The 19361-nt window shown below is 45.6% G+C and overlaps 1 protein-coding gene across 1 annotated transcript in view; it reads right to left on the bottom strand.

The window, feature by feature from the left end:
• The window catches only part of EVI5L (ecotropic viral integration site 5 like), a 147270-nt gene that overhangs the window by 103967 nt on the left and 23942 nt on the right, over positions 1-19361 (bottom strand). Inside the window, exon 3 of the mRNA XM_082253297.1 lies at positions 4762-4927. Within this exon, the coding sequence (XP_082109423.1) occupies positions 4762-4927 (166 nt within the window). The remainder of the gene's footprint in view (positions 1-4761; positions 4928-19361) is intronic.

Genomic DNA, 19361 nt, shown 5'->3' with positions numbered 1-19361 from the left:
AGCAGTATCACAAATGAGGGGTGGGAAAATGAAATCAAATCCCAATCTAGAAGGCCCAACCGGTGCCAACTAGAAGTTTACAATGCTCATCCTTAATGATGAGACTCAACAAAAAAGAGAAAAATTTTTTTTTTTTTTTTTCAAACAGAAAAAAAAACCCTCGAGGTAGACCACTGGTCTCCTCAAATTGCGGCCTGCAAAACCTTGCGGCCAAATGAGGCATCCGCCGATGCCGTCACATCAATTTTATAGAATTTTGTAAAGGTATGTACCGACGACCAGGTGGCCGCCTTACATACCTGGACCACTGACGCCTGATGGCGAAAGGCCCAGGAAGTACTGAGCGCTCGAGTGGAGTGCGCCCTAACAGGGAACGGAGGACTCTGACCCTTAATAGAATAAGCCTGTACCACCGTTTGTCTAATCCATTTGGCAATGGTCGCGGCAGATGCAGGCAAACCCTTACTGGGGCCATCCGTGATCACAAAAAGTGAATCCGTCTGACGGAATGATTCCGTAGCTTTCAGGTATACCCTGATTGCCCGAACCACATCTAAGGAATGCAACGCATGTTCCCGATGATGCTTGGGCTGAGGACACAAGGAAGGTAGTACAATATCTTCATTCAGATGAAAATCTGAAACCACCTTAGGAAGAAAAGATGGCTTAGGATGAAGTACTACCTTATCCCTATGAATCACTAGGTATGGGGACTGGCATGATAATGCAGCCAGTTCTGACACCCTGCGAGCAGAAGTAATAGCCACCAAGAAGGCCACCTTCTGGGATAAAGTAAGCAAGGGAATCTCCCTGATGTTTTCAAAGGGAGGTTTCTGTAGAACCGACAAAACCAAATTAAGATCCCAGGGCGGTAAGGGCGCGCGGACTGGAGGAGCCAGGTGCCGCACCCCCTGGATGAAATTCCGCACCAAGGACTTGGTAGCTAAAGGTTTCTGAAAGAAGATTGCTAATGCTGAAACTTGACCCTTGATGGTGCTCAAGGCTAGCTTCTGCTCAACCCCTTGTTGCAAAAAGGCCAATATTCGAGTCACCGAATAGGTACGTGGAGGAAATCCTAAAGATTCGCACCACGCAATATAAGTCTTCCATGTGTGATAATAGACCTTGCTGGAAGTCGCTTTCCTTGCTTTAATAAGGGTAGGAATGACTGAAGTAGACAAACCTCTGTCCTTCAGTACTTGGGTCTCAATGGCCAGGCCATTAAACCCAGCGACTGTAAAGCATGATGGTAAATTGGTCCTTGAGACCACAGACACTCCCTGAGACGAAGTTCCCACGGAACGTCTGCGACTAGCATGTCCAAGTCGGCCAGGCCGGCTTGAGGAGGCCAGCCTAGAATTTCTAGGACCACTGGCGCTGATAGAATCTGAACCAGGCGTCCCTAGAGGTATCTGGCCCCGACCATCCGAGAAAGTCTGGTCGTTTTCTGTTCCCACACATTTATCAGATACCTGATTGTTATCAGGAAGGGTGATCTTTTCTGGTTGAACTTCAGGGACCGAAGTCACCCGACTAGAGGCTACTTGGCCTATCTGGTCAACCAGATCCGATTCCTGTGAGGTATAGGGACTAAACTTAGGAAAAGGTAAAGGAAAAGATCTATTCAGGGAACGGAAACTACCGCTTCCTGTAGTACTTAAATGTTGGAAGGGAAGAATCGCACCGGTAGTAGTGGTTGAAGCTCGATCTAATGTCCTGAATACCGGTGAAAACGTCCCCCCACCCTGAAACCGGGTGGGGGCGCACCTTCAGGCTGTGTACTCCTTTGCTTCGGGTTTGGCTGGGTTGGTCCTCTGCTTGTCCGACCAGCCCTTCTTGAACCCTCCTGGAGGAGTCTTGCCTTTCCCGCTAGTACCAGCCGGGCGCCCTTTATGGGCGGTAAAGAAAGGTCCTCGCTTGTTGCGAGGTCCCTTAGCTTTAGCAGCCTGTGGCAAAAAAGTGCTCTTGCCCCCAGTGGCATCCTTAATGATTTCATCTATGTTGGCCCCAAATAGACGATTCCCCTGAAAAGGGAGATTTGTCAAGGTCTTTTTTGAACCTAGGTCAGCTGACCAGCATTTTAACCACAGCACACGTCTGAGGATCACCGCTGACATAGATGCATGCCCTAATAAGGGAGTAGTATCCAAGGCTGCGTCACAGATAAACTGTAGCCCTTGTATAATCTGTTCCATCAAATCAGATGTCTCCTGGGGAATATCTTTTCCCCTAAGGTCTTGGCGTACCATTTTCGCCCATTCCGTAAGTGTCTGGGAAACTAGACCAATAACAATTACTGGTCTAAATGCTGACCCTATCAGAGAGAAGATGGTGCGGGACTCTGCTTCCATCTTTCGATCCACCGGATCCTTAAAGGACGAAGTGTCCTCCACTGGGATAACCGTGGCTTTATTCAGCCTGGAAATAGGTGGATCCACCACTGGTGGTACCGTCCATTTCTTAATGATGGATTCCTCAAACGGATAGCGTCTAGCAATACGCTTGGAAATAGTAAAGGTACGTTTAGAATGCTCCCATTCTCCTTTAATCTGATTACCGAAACATTTGGGTACAGGAAAAACCTTCACCGTTTTGATGGGCTTATTAGTACCAAAAGGAATCTCTGTTTCAGTTGCCTCTGCCAGTAAAGCCTCAAGTTTTAAGGTCTCCTGCACTGCCACAACTAGTGCGTCCACCAATGCTTCTTCCTGAATTATAGCAGGAGAAGAAGCGTCCTCCTCACTGTCTGAGGGGGCTTTACCTGGGATAACAGCCCTTGCAGAGGAACCTGCAACTGCAGTGACCATCTCTGAATCAGAGTCAGAGGTGTCAGATAGTATAGGGGTAGGCGGGGGTCGCTTCCTTGACCCCCGTCCCTGACAGGCCGCCTCCACCCGAGCCACCATAGACTCCAAAATTGCTGTAAATGACTCTACACTCTGTGCACCGGCGGGTCCCGTGGCCCCCTCGAGGGAAACAGGTGGGGGAATATGTGTGGCAGGGTCCATGATAATTCCAGTCACTTCCTGGATAATATAATTCAAAAATAAAAAACTTTTTTTTTTTTTTTTCAGACCCCCAGCGCCACAAAAAGCCCCTTAGTGTTACCTGCTAGGGATCCCTATCGATCGAGAGAGAGAGAGAGATAGACCCCCAGGCTCACCACTTGATGCTCAGAGTTTAACTGCAACAGGTTACAGCGCTGTCTTGACAAACAGGAAGTCTTTTGGCTGGCTGCCCAGGAAGAAAGGAGGCGGCTCCGCCCCTCTGCACGCCTTCCGGCGCCTCCCCTAGCTCCACGAGGTGTTTGGATCACCTCAAACATGGCCGCCCCCATGCTGGAGACACGAGGCTACGCCAAAATGGCGGCTCGTGCGATCCAGCAAAAAAAATGGCGGCGGCCTGTACTGAATAGCAGTGTGCTGCAGGGCACACAACACTCTCTCTGCATGGGGATTTGGCGTGGTTGGCGGTACCGGCCCTGGCGGACCGCATGGCCATACGGGAGGCCTGCTAATAGCTGGAGATCTGATTAGGAAGGCAGTCTACTTGTCCGTGGCTTCTGACTGGTAGGTAGCTTATTCTTATCACCGTAAGATTCCCAGAATGCCACAGATTATAATCTTTTTAACATGTATACAATTAGATTGTTAGCTCCCAAACCAAGCCTCCTGGCTTTTTGCACATAAAATCACACTCAAAGTAGGAGGATCTGTGTCATTTATAGGATAGAGAGGGACTCTATCTTACCATACAGAGAGGGGCCCGCGTTCACCACAAGACCCGTCAGGGGAAAAGGGGGAACATACTACTCACCATACCGGAACCAGGCGGGCACCAACTCCTGACAGTACCCCTCTCCACCGGGGCGGGAGGGCTGTCGACCGATATGGACGCCGTGACTCATGGTCTTTGGCGTTTCAGCGAGACGTTTAACTCGCGGGGTCAGTCCTTTAATGGGACTTTGTCGCGGCCGACCCAGCGCGGAGCTATGGCCTGCACGCGCTCGTAGGCTGAACTGGGGTGACCACCGGATCTCAACATCCAGCCCGTCGCCCAGTTCAGCTTTCTTGCTTGAAGATCTCACAGAAACACTGGAGAAAAAAAGCTGTCTAAAAAATCCTTTAAGAAAAAAATCTTGCCAGGACCTAAGATCCCAGCAAGGTATCTAGGTCCTTACTCCTAACTAGACAGAAAATAACTGATTTGCTGAGGCAGAGAGAGAGAGGATATACCCTCTGGGACTGCCCCTAGGGTGTGGCCAGAGCTTTTTAATTTCCTGTCTAGTCCTGCTCCTGTGGAGGCAACATAACCCGAAGGTGCTGTATCACCGAGGACTACGTCTGTCAATGAGCGCTAGAGAAAAAAAGATGTACTGCAAGGGACTACTCTAGACTGAAGACAAAAACTGCAACCAAAGCTGATTTTTTTTTTTAGTTCACAGGCTGGAGGCACAGTTTATCTAAAAAAATTGCTAGGAGTCAGTTTACAGGAGTTGGGCGTTTAAATATCTTTATTGGTTTAATGAACAAATTACTAAATTTGCTTTAAATATTTGAATTGAGTTCTGCTTCAAAGAACAAGTAGGAGTTAGTGTACAACGTGCCAGTCTCCAGCATTAAAATGATCCACGTTAATGATTGCCTGCGATGTAACCAATTACTCTGCTATTGTGTATAACCCATCAGGCAGAACGCAGAACAGAATTCTTGAGTAGACACACATAACTGAAGCCTCCAACCACCTGCCCCTCTTACTGACCTTCAGCAGCTTCTCCTTTCTCCTGGTCCACTCCTCCCAGTGGGTGACAATGCGTCCCCATAACTCCCAGCTGTCCTGGTCCAAAGGTGGTGGCCCCGGGGAGGTAACGCTGGTCCTGCAGGATCCAGTAACACTTCGCAGTGACTTGGAGTCAGCTTCCAGGAGCCTGTGACACACAATTACAGCCTTAGACAATATAACAAGTGTAGATAATTTGTATTTCCAAGTATAAAGCAACTAAAATGGTCTGTTTATTATATTATCTGGAAAAGTAATTGACTATTGGCCACTGCAGCCAAGATTTCGACATGTTCCAGATTACTTAAAAGAAAACATGGCTTGCATACATGGACAATCCCAGCTGATGAATGCAAAAGCATTCCTTTGTGAAATCCAATGTTTACACATTGTACTAAAACCAGACATACAATTAGATTGCATTGAATATGCATTACAGATTTTGCACTTGGATGCTTTGTTTATTCCCAACTCCACAATGAGAACACCTTCCACCCTATCCTCTACTCTGTCCGCAGAGCAATTCTTTAGGCTGCCACTGCTGGCCTGCTTCTGAAAATGCTAGTTGCCTAGTTATGCCCGGCTTCAATGAAGACTCAGAACACGCATGCAGCAAATAAAAGTCAGGGAAAAGGGAATGTTGGAGATTTAAACCACCCGACAGTCTCTTCTGTGTCTCAGGGACCCTTGATGAAATCTCTGTGCCAATTTTGTGGGTTTGCACACCTACTGATGTCATTATGAGGGGCTTTCCCCCTTTTAAATGTTGTGTTTCATACAAGGAAACATGTAATCATTGTTTAAATCAGTCTTTTAAAATGATGTACAGTGAAATCCTCCTGAAGACCAGAACGAATAAAGCAATAAGGTAGCTCAAACAATGATAAAATGGAAATTGCACTGACCCATAACAACTATAAACAATGTTGACCGGTGATAAGCTGAAAAGGTACACTTCAAACCAACTGATAAGGGATAACAAGTTCTTATGATGCAAACAAGGAGCAAGTTCTTCAATTTTTCATCCCGACATTACTGCATGGTGCCAGCCTATGCCTCTCCCTTTTGTCTGTTTTCTGGTGATCTGGGAACACCCCTACGGGCTCCTTGTTGCTTCTTACATGGGAAAAAAATGCCAAGTACCTGAGAATTACTCACATTTAGCAATCACTTTTAACCCTGCCATAAAAGACAGAACACGACTGATGGTGCAAGCACGCAGCATACAGGGAGAAAGTTACACATCACATGCTTCAGAAATAGAAGGGACAGGTCATTCTGGAGGGCTGGAAATAATAGATTTCCCTATTTTAAAGTAATCTAATCTACTTATTTATTTAGAGAAGGTATGAGGGGCATTTGGAGTAAAGCTGGCCATACATGGATCAAAATTCATCCGGTTCAGCAGGGACCGCTGGTTTAACACAAAAAAAAAAAAAAAAAAAAAAAAAAAAAAGGAAAGAACTAAAATGACTTGTCTATAGGCTGCCTAAGTAATGTATGTACAGTATGTAGCAATCATAACCAACACTGTGGGACTTACAATTTGAAAGTATAAAATATTTTTTTTTAATGCATACACTCAGCAACATATTAAAAAGTAATACACCAGAGGTAAAGATTGCAGAGTGTGGTGCCGGATGTGTTCTTCTGTTTGGGGAATGGGGGTATCAGAGCAGGTTACAGGATATGTTCAACCATCGGGGGGGGGGGGGGTGAGCTGTGGGTGCTGGAGGGTAGACATCACTAGCAGTACAGACTGGGGTTTGAGCTGTGGGTACTGGAGGGTAGATATCACTAGCAGTACAGACTGAGGGTGAGTTGTGGGTGCTGGGGGGTAGACATCACTAGCAGTACAGACTAGGGTTTGAGCTGTGGGTACTGGAGGGTAGATATCACTAGCAGTACAGACTGAGGGTGAGCTGTGGGTGCTGGAGGGTAGACATCACTAGCAGTACAGACTTGAGGGTGAGTTGTGGGTGCTGGGGGGTAGACATCACTAGCAGTACAGACTGGGGGGTGAGCAGTGGGTGCTGGAGGGTAGACATCACTAGCAGTACAGACTGGGGGGTAGATCTCACTAGCAGTACAGACTGGGGGGTAGATCTCACTAGCAGTACAGACTAGGGTTTGAGCTGTGGGTACTGGAGGGTAGATATCACTAGCAGTACAGACTGAGGGTGAGCTGTGGGTGCTGGAGGGTAGACATCACTAGCAGTACAGACTTGAGGGTGAGTTGTGGGTGCTGGGGGGTAGACATCACTAGCAGTACAGACTGGGGGGTGAGCAGTGGGTGCTGGAGGGTAGACATCACTAGCAGTACAGACTGGGGGGTAGATCTCACTAGCAGTACAGACTGGGGGGTAGATCTCACTAGCAGTACAGACTGGGGGTTGAGCTGTGGGTACTGGAGGGTAGACATTACTAGTAGTATTAACTGGAGGGTAGAATATCACTAGTAGTATGCAAACAAGAAAAGGAGGTTATAGGTGCAGAGGCTTGGTCATAATACCGAAAATGCAAGAAATGTAGTTATAAGGTATTAGTCTATAGTAAGTCCAAAAATGTCCAAGGCACTAGGGCAGGCTTCTTGGTGGAGTTTAGCAGACTCTGCATATATATATATACAGACAAAAACAAAAGTAGAGAAGCGCCTCTAAGTGCAGTAAGATGGTGTATTTTAATAAACCCCACAACAGGGCTACTTACAATATATGGGTAAAAAACAGGCACGTCAATAGGTGTAGGTCCATAATGCCAGTTGGAGCAGGCCGCGGGAGCTGCTGGTACCGCCAGGTGAAATGTGACAGGAGTCCCCGTGTGGAGGAGAAAGCCGGCCGAAGTCTTTACTGAAGTGGGTGGAGCACAGTGTGGAACACAGCAGGATCACACGGGCAGGGCTCAGGACCAGAATGCAACGCGTTTCGGAGCATGCGCTGTACCACATAGGGGCATGACATTTGCTTAAAAAGGGAGTGTGCATGCCCCTGAAACGCATTGCATTCTGGTCCTTAGCCCTGCCCACGTCATCCTGCTCCTGGCTGTGTTCCACCACTTCAGGAAGGACTTGGGCCGGCATTCTCCTCCAAACGGGGACTCCTGTCACATTTCACCTGGTGGTACCAGCAGCTCCCGCAGCCCGCTCTAACTGGCATTCCGGACCTACGCTTATTGATGTGCCTGTTTTTTACCCATCTATTGTAAGTAGCCCCGTTGTGGGGTTTATTAAAATACACTGCCTTACTGTACTTAAAAGGCGCTTCTCTGCTTTTGTTATTATCACTAGTAGTGCAGACTGGAAAGTGAGCTGTGGGTGCTGGAGGGTAGATATCACTTGTAGTTCTGACTGGGGAGTGAGCTGTGAGTACTGGCGGGCAGCTAACACTAGTAGTACGGACTGGGGAGTGAGCTGTGAGTACTGGAGGGTAGCTATTACTAGTAGTACAGACTGCGGAGTGAGCTATGGTGCTGGGGGGGGGGGGGTAGATATCACTAGTAGTATGGACTGGGGAATGAGCTGTGGTGCTGGGGGGTAGATATCACTAGTAGTAAGGACTGGGGAGTGAGCTGTGAGTACTGGAGGGTAGATATCACTAGTAGTATGGACTGGGGAGTGAGCTGTGGTGCTGGGGGGTAGATATAACTAGTAGTAAGGACTGGGGAGTGAGCTGTGGTTACTGGAGGGTAGATATCACTTGTAGTATGGACTGGGGAGTGAGCTGTGGTTACTGGAAGGTAGACATCACTTGTAGTAAGGACTGGGGAGTGAGCTGTGGTGCTGGGGGTAGATATCACTAGTAGTATGGACTGGGGAGTGAGCTGTGAGTACTGGAGGGTAGCTATTACTAGTAGTACAGACTGTGGAGTGAGCTATGGTGCTGGGGGGGGGGGTAGATATCACTAGTAGTATGGACTGGGGAGTGAGCTGTGGTTACTGGAGGGTAGACATCACTAGTAGTATGGACTGGGGAGTGAGCTGTGAGTACTGGAGGGTAGCTATCACTAGTAGTATGGACTGGGGAGTGAGCTGTGGTGCTGGAGGGTAGATATCACTAGTAGTATGGACTGGGGAGTAAGCTGTGGTTACTGGAGGGTAGATATCACTAGTAGTACAGACTGGGGAGTGAGCTGTGGTGCTGGGGGGTAGATATCACTAGTAGTATGGACTGGGGAGTGAGCTGTGGTTACTGGAGGGTAGACAATCACTAGTAGTATGGACTGGGGAGTGAGCTGTGAGTACTGGAGGGTAGCTATCACTAGTAGTATGAACTGGGGAGTGAGCTGTGAGTACTGGAGGGTAGATATCACTTGTAGTATGGACTGGGGAGTGAGCTGTGGTTACTGGAGGGTAGATATCACTTGTAGTAAGGACTGGGGAGTGAGCTGTGGTGCTGGGGGTAGATATCACTAGTAGTATGGACTGGGGAGTGAGCTGTGGGTGTTGGTGTTTTGATCCCACCAGTGACATGGATACTGGGTAGTGAGCTGTGTGCAGCTGTGTAGATCATTTTGGCGACATGAGGATCAGGAAGTAACTTGGATGTACTGATCTCGTTGGTCATGCGAGTACTGGGATGTGGGCTGTGTGTAATGAGGTACAGATCTTGCTGGTGTGATGGATACTGGGAAATTAGCAATGTATACTGAAGTGCAAATCTCTCTGGAGATATCGATATTGAGAGACGTGCTGACATGCAGACATGGAATGAAGTTAGTTGTGTGCACTGGGGTGCAGATCTCACTAGTGACAAAGGGGTAGGGTGTTCCACTGGTAACATGGACTCTTGGAAAAGAGTTGTGTATGCTGGAGTTCTGATCTTATTGAGAAGTGCACAAAGGATGTGCTGACCGCTGGATACTATAGAGAAGTCAAAACGGCTGCGGAGTGGTATTTTACTGGTGAAGCAAGCTTTGTTCAGCTAAATTTACAAATGGAAACAGAATCCTTCACCAACAAGACAGGGAGTTGCTATCTCCTGAATCCCTTTTAATAGAACTTAGGATAAGGATTATGGAGAATTTACCAGCATGTGCTGGAACAAGAAAAGACGGATTGGAACGCTCACACATTGCAGGAACAGGCTAAAGGCAAAAGTGGATTGAATCCAAAAACAAGGATTATTGTAGGAGAATCTCAATGTGTGGGCATTAAAGGTATTTATAAAGCTAGGTGTCAACTCAGTTCACCATTCCCCAACTTTAACTAAATCAATCATCATATATTGGTGGCGTAATCCTTTAAAACAAGTAAACCGGCAGCTGAAAATGTAGGAAAACACCTTTCAGTTTCTATAGCCAGCATCAAATGACTTCCAGGGTGCCCCAGGAGTCACAAAACTTGGGGTATGCAATTATGCAAGTCTTGAGCAGCTTTTATGGTCAAGATTTTGGACCCAGGCCCACTACTTTGCACTACTGGTCAGTGAAGCAGCCAATCACAGTTTTGTATTAAAAGGAAGGATCACGGCTACCAAGCAAGCTCTTAGCACAGTAGGTAGTCGAGATTTGCACAAGGTACCATGACAACTCATGCTCTTCATAAGATGTCAAATTGCATTTACAGGCACCTTTTAAACCACAGATTTAGATAAAGGTCACCGTACGAGCTTTAAGGAGAGTACAGGTTCATATTAATCAGAGGTGGTGGTTCTGCCAAAATGTATTTTTAGTATGGTGTGACAATTGCAGGTCTAAAATGCTAGATTTGATCAAACCATAAAGTAAAGTATTCCTGAAATTTAATTTCAAAAGAAATAAATATGATTTTTTATTCCAGGATCTTTAAAAATCCACATATAATAGCGGTGTGGGTAGTATCCAAATATAATGGCCAACTGGACAGGATCCCACTTCCGTCTGCAGAGGTTTAGAGGAAAGGTGTGGCATGGAAAAACATCTACCTGCATTCTGAAATCCACATTGGTTTTATGGGTTTTCAAATCAGCTATAAACAACACGCTGTAAAAGGACATCATTCCAGATCAGTTTAAGAACTAGTGGTTATTGGTGCTGAGATCTTGGTTCACAGTGTACTTTTGGCAACTGATAAGGCAAGAGTGGGTCAAGGTTATGGTTAGGTTAATAATGATAAAAAAGTGTAGCGCTAAACGTAATATAATTGAATATAATACTGATGAAGCATCATCCTTCAAACAGTGTAAGAAAAAATCCAAGGGAATTATGGTGAATAAAGTCTCAACCAATAAGAAAAGTGGTATAAGTCCAAACAAATCCAAGTGAAAATGTTGTGAAAAACACTCCTTCCTGTGACACCCAAGGAATGTGTAGGATGGGGACACCTCGGTGCACAAATAATAAGAGCAGCTTACCAGAACACCATGGCTACTCAAATGAATGAGAAAGCCTCGCCCAGCAAAGAGGTTTTCACTAGATTCAATGGATCTAAGGGAAAGTAGGTAACACCATGGAAGCAGTCAAATCCTCTTAATCACTCCGTTATAATCAAATAGGTGTATGGAGGAAAATGAAACAAAGGACCATAGTGTAATCCCGTAAAACACATATATACAATTTATTAAAATACTACTCACAATGGTATGGACATAAGCAGGCACATAGACATAACAGCTGAAGATCCGACCGCGGCGTCCCGCGTGTATCCAATCAGCATAGACAAACAGCAAAAGGCCGGCTCGGTAAGGGGGCGTGTGGACGTTACGTCTGGAGTCGCCAACGTTTCGTCATCAAAAGATGTCGTCTATTGCATTATTGATCACTGTCTGTTGATTTTGTGTTAGCTGCTTTTTTCACTTATTATTTATTTATCATAGGTTGATTCATCACTTTTTTAGCGCAGAAACACCCATTTTGCTATTTATGGTTGGGTTAAGCATGGCAGATTTGTTTTTTATAGGGGGAACTTCATCTTAATAAAAAAAATAAATAAATAATAATAAAAACAGAAAAAGGAAAAGCATGTCCTAACATACTGTCTTAAAAGTATATTTTTTAGTTTTGGATGGAGCGTTGAGAGGTTAGAACCCTAGTCATTTTATTTAATGCTGTCAGTGTCCCTATTAGAGATATGTGCTTGTTTTGTGATCAGGACTGAAAGGGATGGATAATCCAAGATTTTTCATCGTCCCCAGAGAAAGTATAGAGGTGAGATTTTACAAAAGGGGAATAAATCCAGTGACAACTAAAAGGGGGTTTTCCTTACTTTGGACAGAATTCTTCTTACTTCCGGTTATGTAAGACAGGAAGTGAAGGGGAATCTCCTGATGAGACACAGATGGAAGAAAAATCTGCCAGGAGTTTGAATTATTCCATACTTTGTCCAAAATTTAAACAAAAGGTTTAAACAAAATGGTAATGAAAATCTCTTGTTTATTTTTTTATCATCCGGGGAAACCTGGCCCAAAATAGCATATATATATATATATTTTTTTTTAATTTAGCTGTATAACTTCTTGCTATTACCATACCTTTCCATTAAAAAAAAAAACCCCAACTCCATACATGGTGGACTTGCTCAAAAGTCCGACGCTTTTGGATCCGAGTCTACAATTTTGTTTACTCTTTGACCCAAGTCAACTTGATAAAGGATCCCCTAAATGCTCTTTTGGGTAAACCGGTGGAGGGGGCATCTAAACCCGCTAAGCGCCTTATCGCTTTCGTGTTTACGGCCGCCAAAATAGCCATAGCCCGCTCGTGGCGGACCCCAGTGGTGCCATTTGAGCTTTTAAAAGCCAAACTGACCTGGATCATGATAAACGAACGGATGGTGGCGTTGTTGAATGACAGGATGAGTATGTTTGACAAAACATGGGACCCCTGGATAAGGTACCTGGCGGGCCCCTCATAGGGGTGGTCGGGCGCCTCGGTCGCTTTGGACGTGATGTTGGGGAAACTTCCCCCTTAGGGGTGAGCGGGACCTGGGTGTCGACCCTCTATTTTCTCACCAGCCGTTGTTGTTTCTATCCTTTTCCCACTTTCCCACTCCTGCTACCCTCCTCTGCTGTTTCCTCTTTTCTCCCTGGTCTTATTCTGTTCCCTCTGTTTCTTCTTTTCTTCCTTTGGTACTTTCTGATGCACGGATGACAGGCTACGCCCCCCACTAGTTGAGGGCTTGGTACTGGGGTCGGGGGCCGTCCTCCCCCAGGGGCGCAGTATGTTCCCGTAGGGGCGCCGGGGGGGGGGTTCGGGCCCGGACCGCCTGCCCTTTAGTGTAATATGGAGGGGGCGCTGTCTCTATATTTTCGCTTCATTTGCTGGATGACTAGCCTGAGCATACAATGTCTTGTACTGATTTGTTGGTTTCTCATTTTTGCTATTGTGACTTTCTGAATTGGCACCGCTGTATTTTATGTATTCCGTGCAGTTTAAGGTCTTTAAAGAATATGGTTGAGCCATGTTGGCTCTTTTGTGCGCTGTAAACTCTTTTTCTCACAAAACTCAATAAAAACCATTGCAACTTAAAAAAAACCCCCAAAAATTCTCCTGCTCCTGACGATCACAGCAACACCACTTGTGCATGTTATTTGTACCCATAGAAGAGTCCAAAAATGATGGTGTGCATTTTGTTTTTGTTTTTTTATCCATACCTCAAACACACTGACATTGTCTGAGAGCAAAAGTAGTGAACCACAAGCCGGGCACCGAGCTATCTATACTTTAAAGAAATGATAGCAGCCTCAGTCTGTCTCTGTTCCGGCCACACCCTTTGACGCATTTCGCCCTGCCCAAGGAGCTTAGTCATAAGCCCCATGGGCAGGGCAAAATGCATTGAGAGGTGTGAAGTTGGTTGAGCCTGCTATGATCTCTTTATTGTAAAGGATTGCTCGGTGTGTGGCTCACTACTTTTGCTCTCTTGTAAGCAGTTTAGACGGACTCTTTACCCAGCCTGCACCCAGGATGGAATCCATCAGACATAGCTGTAAAAGGCGGAGTGGGGAACAGAAGCTTTTACCAAGTTCACACTTAGGCTCCATGTACACGGGACGTTGTTAAAAGTCCCTCTGAATGCTGGAATTTTTAGGACGTTTGAAACGTCCGTTCGGTCGTGTTTGTACGCGCGTTTAGCGGCGTTTGCGTTTAGAAGCGTTCCTAGAGGTCAAAAAAATTATTCCCCTTTAAAATGGAAAAACGCGAACGCTAAATGCGGGTCATCGCGTTCGGACGCGTTTGTGCGTTTGAAACGCCGGGAAACACACGTTCGAACGCAAATAATTGCTTTCTAAAAACAGTCCCTGAACGCAACTGCCTGCAAATGACTGTAAACGACCTGGTGTACATGGACAGATAAGATAAAATGTAGATGGGTTCAGGGGCTTCTGAAAAAAACGCCCAACTGCTCCTAAACGCCCATTTCCAGCGTCCCGTGTACATGGAGCCTAAATCAAAAATGTTTTTTAATCCTACCTAAAATACACTTACACCCCCATTCACACTTGTGCGACCTGAAAGTGACACGACTTGAAGTAATGCCTGACGAAATAGGAAATAAAAATTAGCTAATAACGAAATGTTACTATGATGTGATAATATGCTGGGGAATCTTTTTTTCTTCTTTTTTTGTTGGTGGTGTAGCAAAATTATGTGTTAATAAAGAAGAGACTATGAGTTCTTTATGGAATGGCTTTATTGCTTTTTTTTCTTACTATGTTTACTTTGTATTGTAAAGCATTGTATTCTGTGACCACGTGTGGCTGTACCTTTTGTTCACAGTGACCCATTTTCCCTGTAGTGCAATGTTTTAATAACCTATGCCATTCTCAATAAAGCTTTTTTTCTTGATTAAAAAAAAAAAAAAAGAAGAGACAAGAAATGGGAAAATATATTGGGCCTGGGTATGCCCAACAGGCTCCGTTTTGTATTGATTTTTTTTTTCTCTTAATAAAAAAAAAAAAAATCTTGGAGGTCTGTGGACCTCAAGTCGCATCAAAGTCAGACCAAAGTAGTGCAGGGACTACTTTGAAGTCGCACAGATATGAACAGTACTCATTGGAAATTATGGGGTAAGACTTGTCATGCGACTTTGAAGTCCCAAGTCGCACAAGTGTGAATGGGGCCTTATTCTAACCTACATCAAATCCTGATCTAGCTTTATTTCTTTAATATTATTTTAATATTTATACACTCACTTTTATTTACATTTTTCTCCACTAACATTTATTTTACTCTGCATTCAAGAGGGATAAAACACACAGGGAAGAACTGTACAGTGAATAATCACTGTAATAGCCAGTTAGAGGCGCTCTCTCTTTTTTTTAAATTTGTAACCTTTTATACTGCATGGTGCCCCAAATGACTTCTTTTTCTAGCCACTCTTGGGTGGTCACTATAGTTTTTGTTCCACGGTAACTTATATATAATCTGACTTCATTTTTTTTTTTCTGCCGATGCCTTTATTGCAGATGTTTCCTTACTTCCTAAACAGTTCAAAAGGGTCACTAACCAAAAAATGTTTTTGGCTTTAAACACTTACTTTCACAAATATGAGTTTTAGTTAAAAGTGGTAGTAAAAGGGTAATACATGACAAACATAGGAAGCTACATTTTGCCTTGAATACAAAGTGACAGTAACTGGAAGAGAAGGCAGTCTGTGCTATTCATGCAGCTTGGTGTGTGTTTGAATGGGGACATTGTGCAGAAAGTAAAAGCATCCTGGCTCAGCTATCTATACATCATTGTCCTACTGAGAATCACGGTGACTTTTCCCAGGCACACATTCCATTCGAATGCTTCAGTGCCAAGTATCACACAGCCCAAGACAGTGTTTATCATCATCATCATTAAATTATTAAGACAGGTGAAGTTTTTTTAATTTTAATAAATCATTAAAATATATTTAGTTTAAGTGAAAAGCAGACCTTTGCCCCCTTCCACTTTTTTTTTTCTTAAAGTGTAATTAAAAGACATTTTACATTTTGAATAAATGAACCCCTTCACGCCGACGTAACACATATATGCGGCCACAGGGAACTGGGCTTTTTTCTGTGGGGCCGCATAAATGTGTTTTTCCCTTTTGTGCTGGGAGTGTGCTGCACAGCGTGCTCCCAGCATAGAGACCGGGGTCTCACCGAGAGCCCCAGGCCCTGTACTAACAAACGGGACCTGGATCTCCTGATTTCCGGTCACATGATTGCTGTGGTAGCCTCCGATTGGCTAACCACAGTGACCTGTCACTGTGAAGCCCGCCTCTGTTTTTTTTTTCTCTTTTCTATGAAGAGAGAGAGATACATTGTATCTTTGTCTTTCCACGCAAAAAGAAGATAAAAAAAAAAAAAAAAAATACCTAGATCAAGGTTTGATATAGGTCAGTGCCAGGGTTATTGTTGAGTCAAGTAAGGGCTCTATCACACGGTCCGCCTCCATAGGCGGATCCGTGCTGCTCAGCAAGGATCGATCCGCCGATCCCCGCTGAGCCGGCGGATGAGAGCTCCGTCTCCGCTTGCAGTGCGGAGAGGGAGGTGTCACAGCCCCGCTGCTCTCCATGGGGGATCGGATGAGAGCAGACAGCCTGTCCGCTCTCATCCGATCCGATCCCTGAACGGATGGAAAAATAGGGTTTCCATCCGTCCGGATTTCATGGACAGGATTGGATACGGATGGCAGCGGGGATGGAGGATCCAATCAGATCCGCCTAAAAAACTGACAGGAGGATTTGATCGGATCGCCCGTGTGAAAGAGCCCTTAGGGATAAAAAGGTAAAAGTCAGTATATTTTGAGGAGTATTTTTATTTTTTTTTAAATAGCATCAGTGTCAGTTAGTGTCCGTGTGTTTAAGGTAGGACAAAAAAAAGAAATTGGCGCCATTTCATAACATACACATATGTGGCATTGTTGCAATCGGCAGGAGCAGGAGAATTTATTTTAGTTTGTTCTGTGGTGGTAGGTTATGGTGGTAACAAGAAATACACATCTATATTAAAAAAATAAATAATTATTTTGGGGCAGTTTTCCTTTGATAATAAAATCAAGGGATAGCCATAACTATTTACTACCAAATAAAAACTAAATTTGTCCAAAAAAAACACAACAACCAAGGTATAAACCACCTGGATGTACAAAGTAGTTGTGGAGAGAATGGGATTTTTTTAATTACTTACTCTAAAATGTATTTCTCTGATGTTCATTGACTGACATAGCTCCTGTCATTCTTGACCACTTGGTTATACTCCCCTCTTCTACAGGAGTAGGACACTAGGCAGAAAAAAAACTTCTGGCTACATCCATGGGCAATCCCAAGGTGGTACACTCCCTCTCCCTGCTATAGTCACTCTGTTTTGTTACAAGCAGTGTCAGGAGAATTATAACTCCACAGAGGGGTGGGTGCTGTGTCCGTAAATAAACATTAGAGAAATGGATTTTACGGTAAGTCAAAAATCCCATTTTCTCTTTAGTTCATTGACGGACACAGCTCCTGTTATTCTTGACCATTAGGATGTCCCAAAGAAGTGTTAAACATGAGGCGTGGGAAACAGTAAAAAATTCCCAAGGCTAAACATTAGCCAACCAGAACCAAAATAACTGGAGCCTAACTGTACACCAAAAACAATAAAAACAATACACCCTCAGAGGATCAGGTCCTCTTAAACAGCAGCCTGTAAAACCTTGCAGACAAAGGAAGCATCTGCAGACACCAACACATCCACTTTCTAAAACTTTGTAAAAAGTGTGCACCGACGACCAGTTGGCCACCTTGCAAGCTTGCGCCACTGACGCTTGATGACGGAAGGCCCAGGAGGCACTGAGCGCCCTAGTAGAGTGTGCCTTGACAAGGAAAGGAGGAACCTGACCCCTGATAGAATAGGCCTGAACCACCGTCTGTCTGATCCATCTGGAAATGGTCACAGAGGAAGTGGACAACCCTTTGCGAGGTCCATCTATGAGCACAAATAGAGAAAGTCTGACTTCCTGAAACACTCTGCAGCTGCCAGGTACACCCTAATTGCCCGGACCACATGCAAGGCAATTTCCTTCCGATGTTTAGGCCTGGGACACAGGGAAGACAAGGACTTCATTCAAATGAAAGTTAGAGACCACCTACCACCTTAGGAAGGAACGACTGACAGGGACGAAGTACCACCTTATCCTTGTAAATCACCAGATAAAGGTGAACGACAGGATAACGCAGCCAGTTCCAACACCCTGTGCGCAGAGAGGATAGCCACCAAAAAGGCCACCTTCTGAGACAGCTTAAGCAGGGGAATCTCCCAAATATTTTCAAAGGGAGAGCTGTAGAGCTGAACACCAAAATTAAGGCCGACACAGGTACCTGCAAGCACCAGGAAATTCTGCACTACACGTGCGGCCATCAGGAAGCTAAATGATCCAGGAGTCAGCACCAGGGGATAAGGAGGGGCTCCCACTGCCAGGATCGCCATCCACAGGGCTTTACTGTCATGGCCGCCGCTATTTGCAATGGTAAACCACAAGAAAATGGCCACCTGACTACACAAACATGGCCGTCGTTTATAGAAACACAGGCTACAACAAAATGGTGGCACCACGAGGCATACAGGGACCCAGAATGGGGGGACCAGGCCTCAGGACAGATCCAGGCAGAATGGGGGGCCCTGGCAGGAGCCCCCACCAAGTACAACCCCCCCGCACAATTGATTGCTTGGCCACCGGTGGCACACCCTACCCCCCCGGCCCCCATCGCCATTAGCGCCCTGCCCCCACTCCAGGAAGGTGGCCAGACCACCCAAAAAAAATACATCCTCAGAGTAGGTGGAGGGGGGGGGGGGACAGGATGAGGGACTTGACAAGGAGGGGGTGCCTGTGGGAAGGAGGGGAACCCAGGGTTCTGACAGTCCCAAGGAGGGGCCCACGTCCAGCCCAAAACCCTCCAGGAGCAGAGGGGTGCAGCTACTCACCAAACCAGGAACCAGGTGGGCACCGCTCAAGACAGATCCTCCTCTGCATCGAAATGGGGGGGGGGGCTGTCGGCCAGGAGGAACGCTGCGATTTAGGCCAAGGCCAGGTTGTATGCGACCTCACGAGAGACTTTTAACTCGCAGAGCCAGCCTCTGTCCAGTGAGGCTATGTTGCGGCCAACCTAGCGCAGGGGTGAGGCCTGCGCGTGCTCGCTGGCCAGACTGGGGTGACCTCTTGATCTAGATTATTGAGCCAGTTGATAGTAGATCTCACAGGAAAAATCCAGGAGGAAAACATTTTCGCCAGGACCAAAGATCCCAGCAAGGAACTAGGTCCTTACTCCTGACAAGGCAGACAAAAACTGAGTGACTATAGCGGGGAGAGGAAGTATACCCCCTGGGACCACCCATGGGTGTAGCCAGAAGTGTTTTCTGCCTAGTGTCCTACTCCTGTAGGGGGCAGTATAACCCAATGGTAAAGAATGACAGGAACTGTGTCCGTCAATGAACGAAAGAGAAATATGTGTTTTACTAACACGTGTCAGAATTGCAAAATTGTGCTTAGGCTTTTAGATTTGTTTTGCCCTTAGGTGTGAAGGGGTTAAGGGGGTTAACCCTGTCAGTTTTTTTTGCCATCATTTCCTATCCTATAGCTAAAACAGGAAGCAAGTAGAAATCCCTCTAAAGTGAGAAAATCCTGGTGTGTCACCAGGGCCACCAGAGCTAGTGTCCTCTTTG

This window comes from Pelophylax lessonae (assembly GCF_965119305.1).
Source record: "Pelophylax lessonae genome assembly, chromosome: 4".
NCBI lineage: Eukaryota > Metazoa > Chordata > Amphibia > Anura > Ranidae > Pelophylax > Pelophylax lessonae.
The sequence above is the reverse complement of the archived record's forward strand: the minus strand, read 5'-3'. Positions and strand labels throughout refer to the sequence as shown.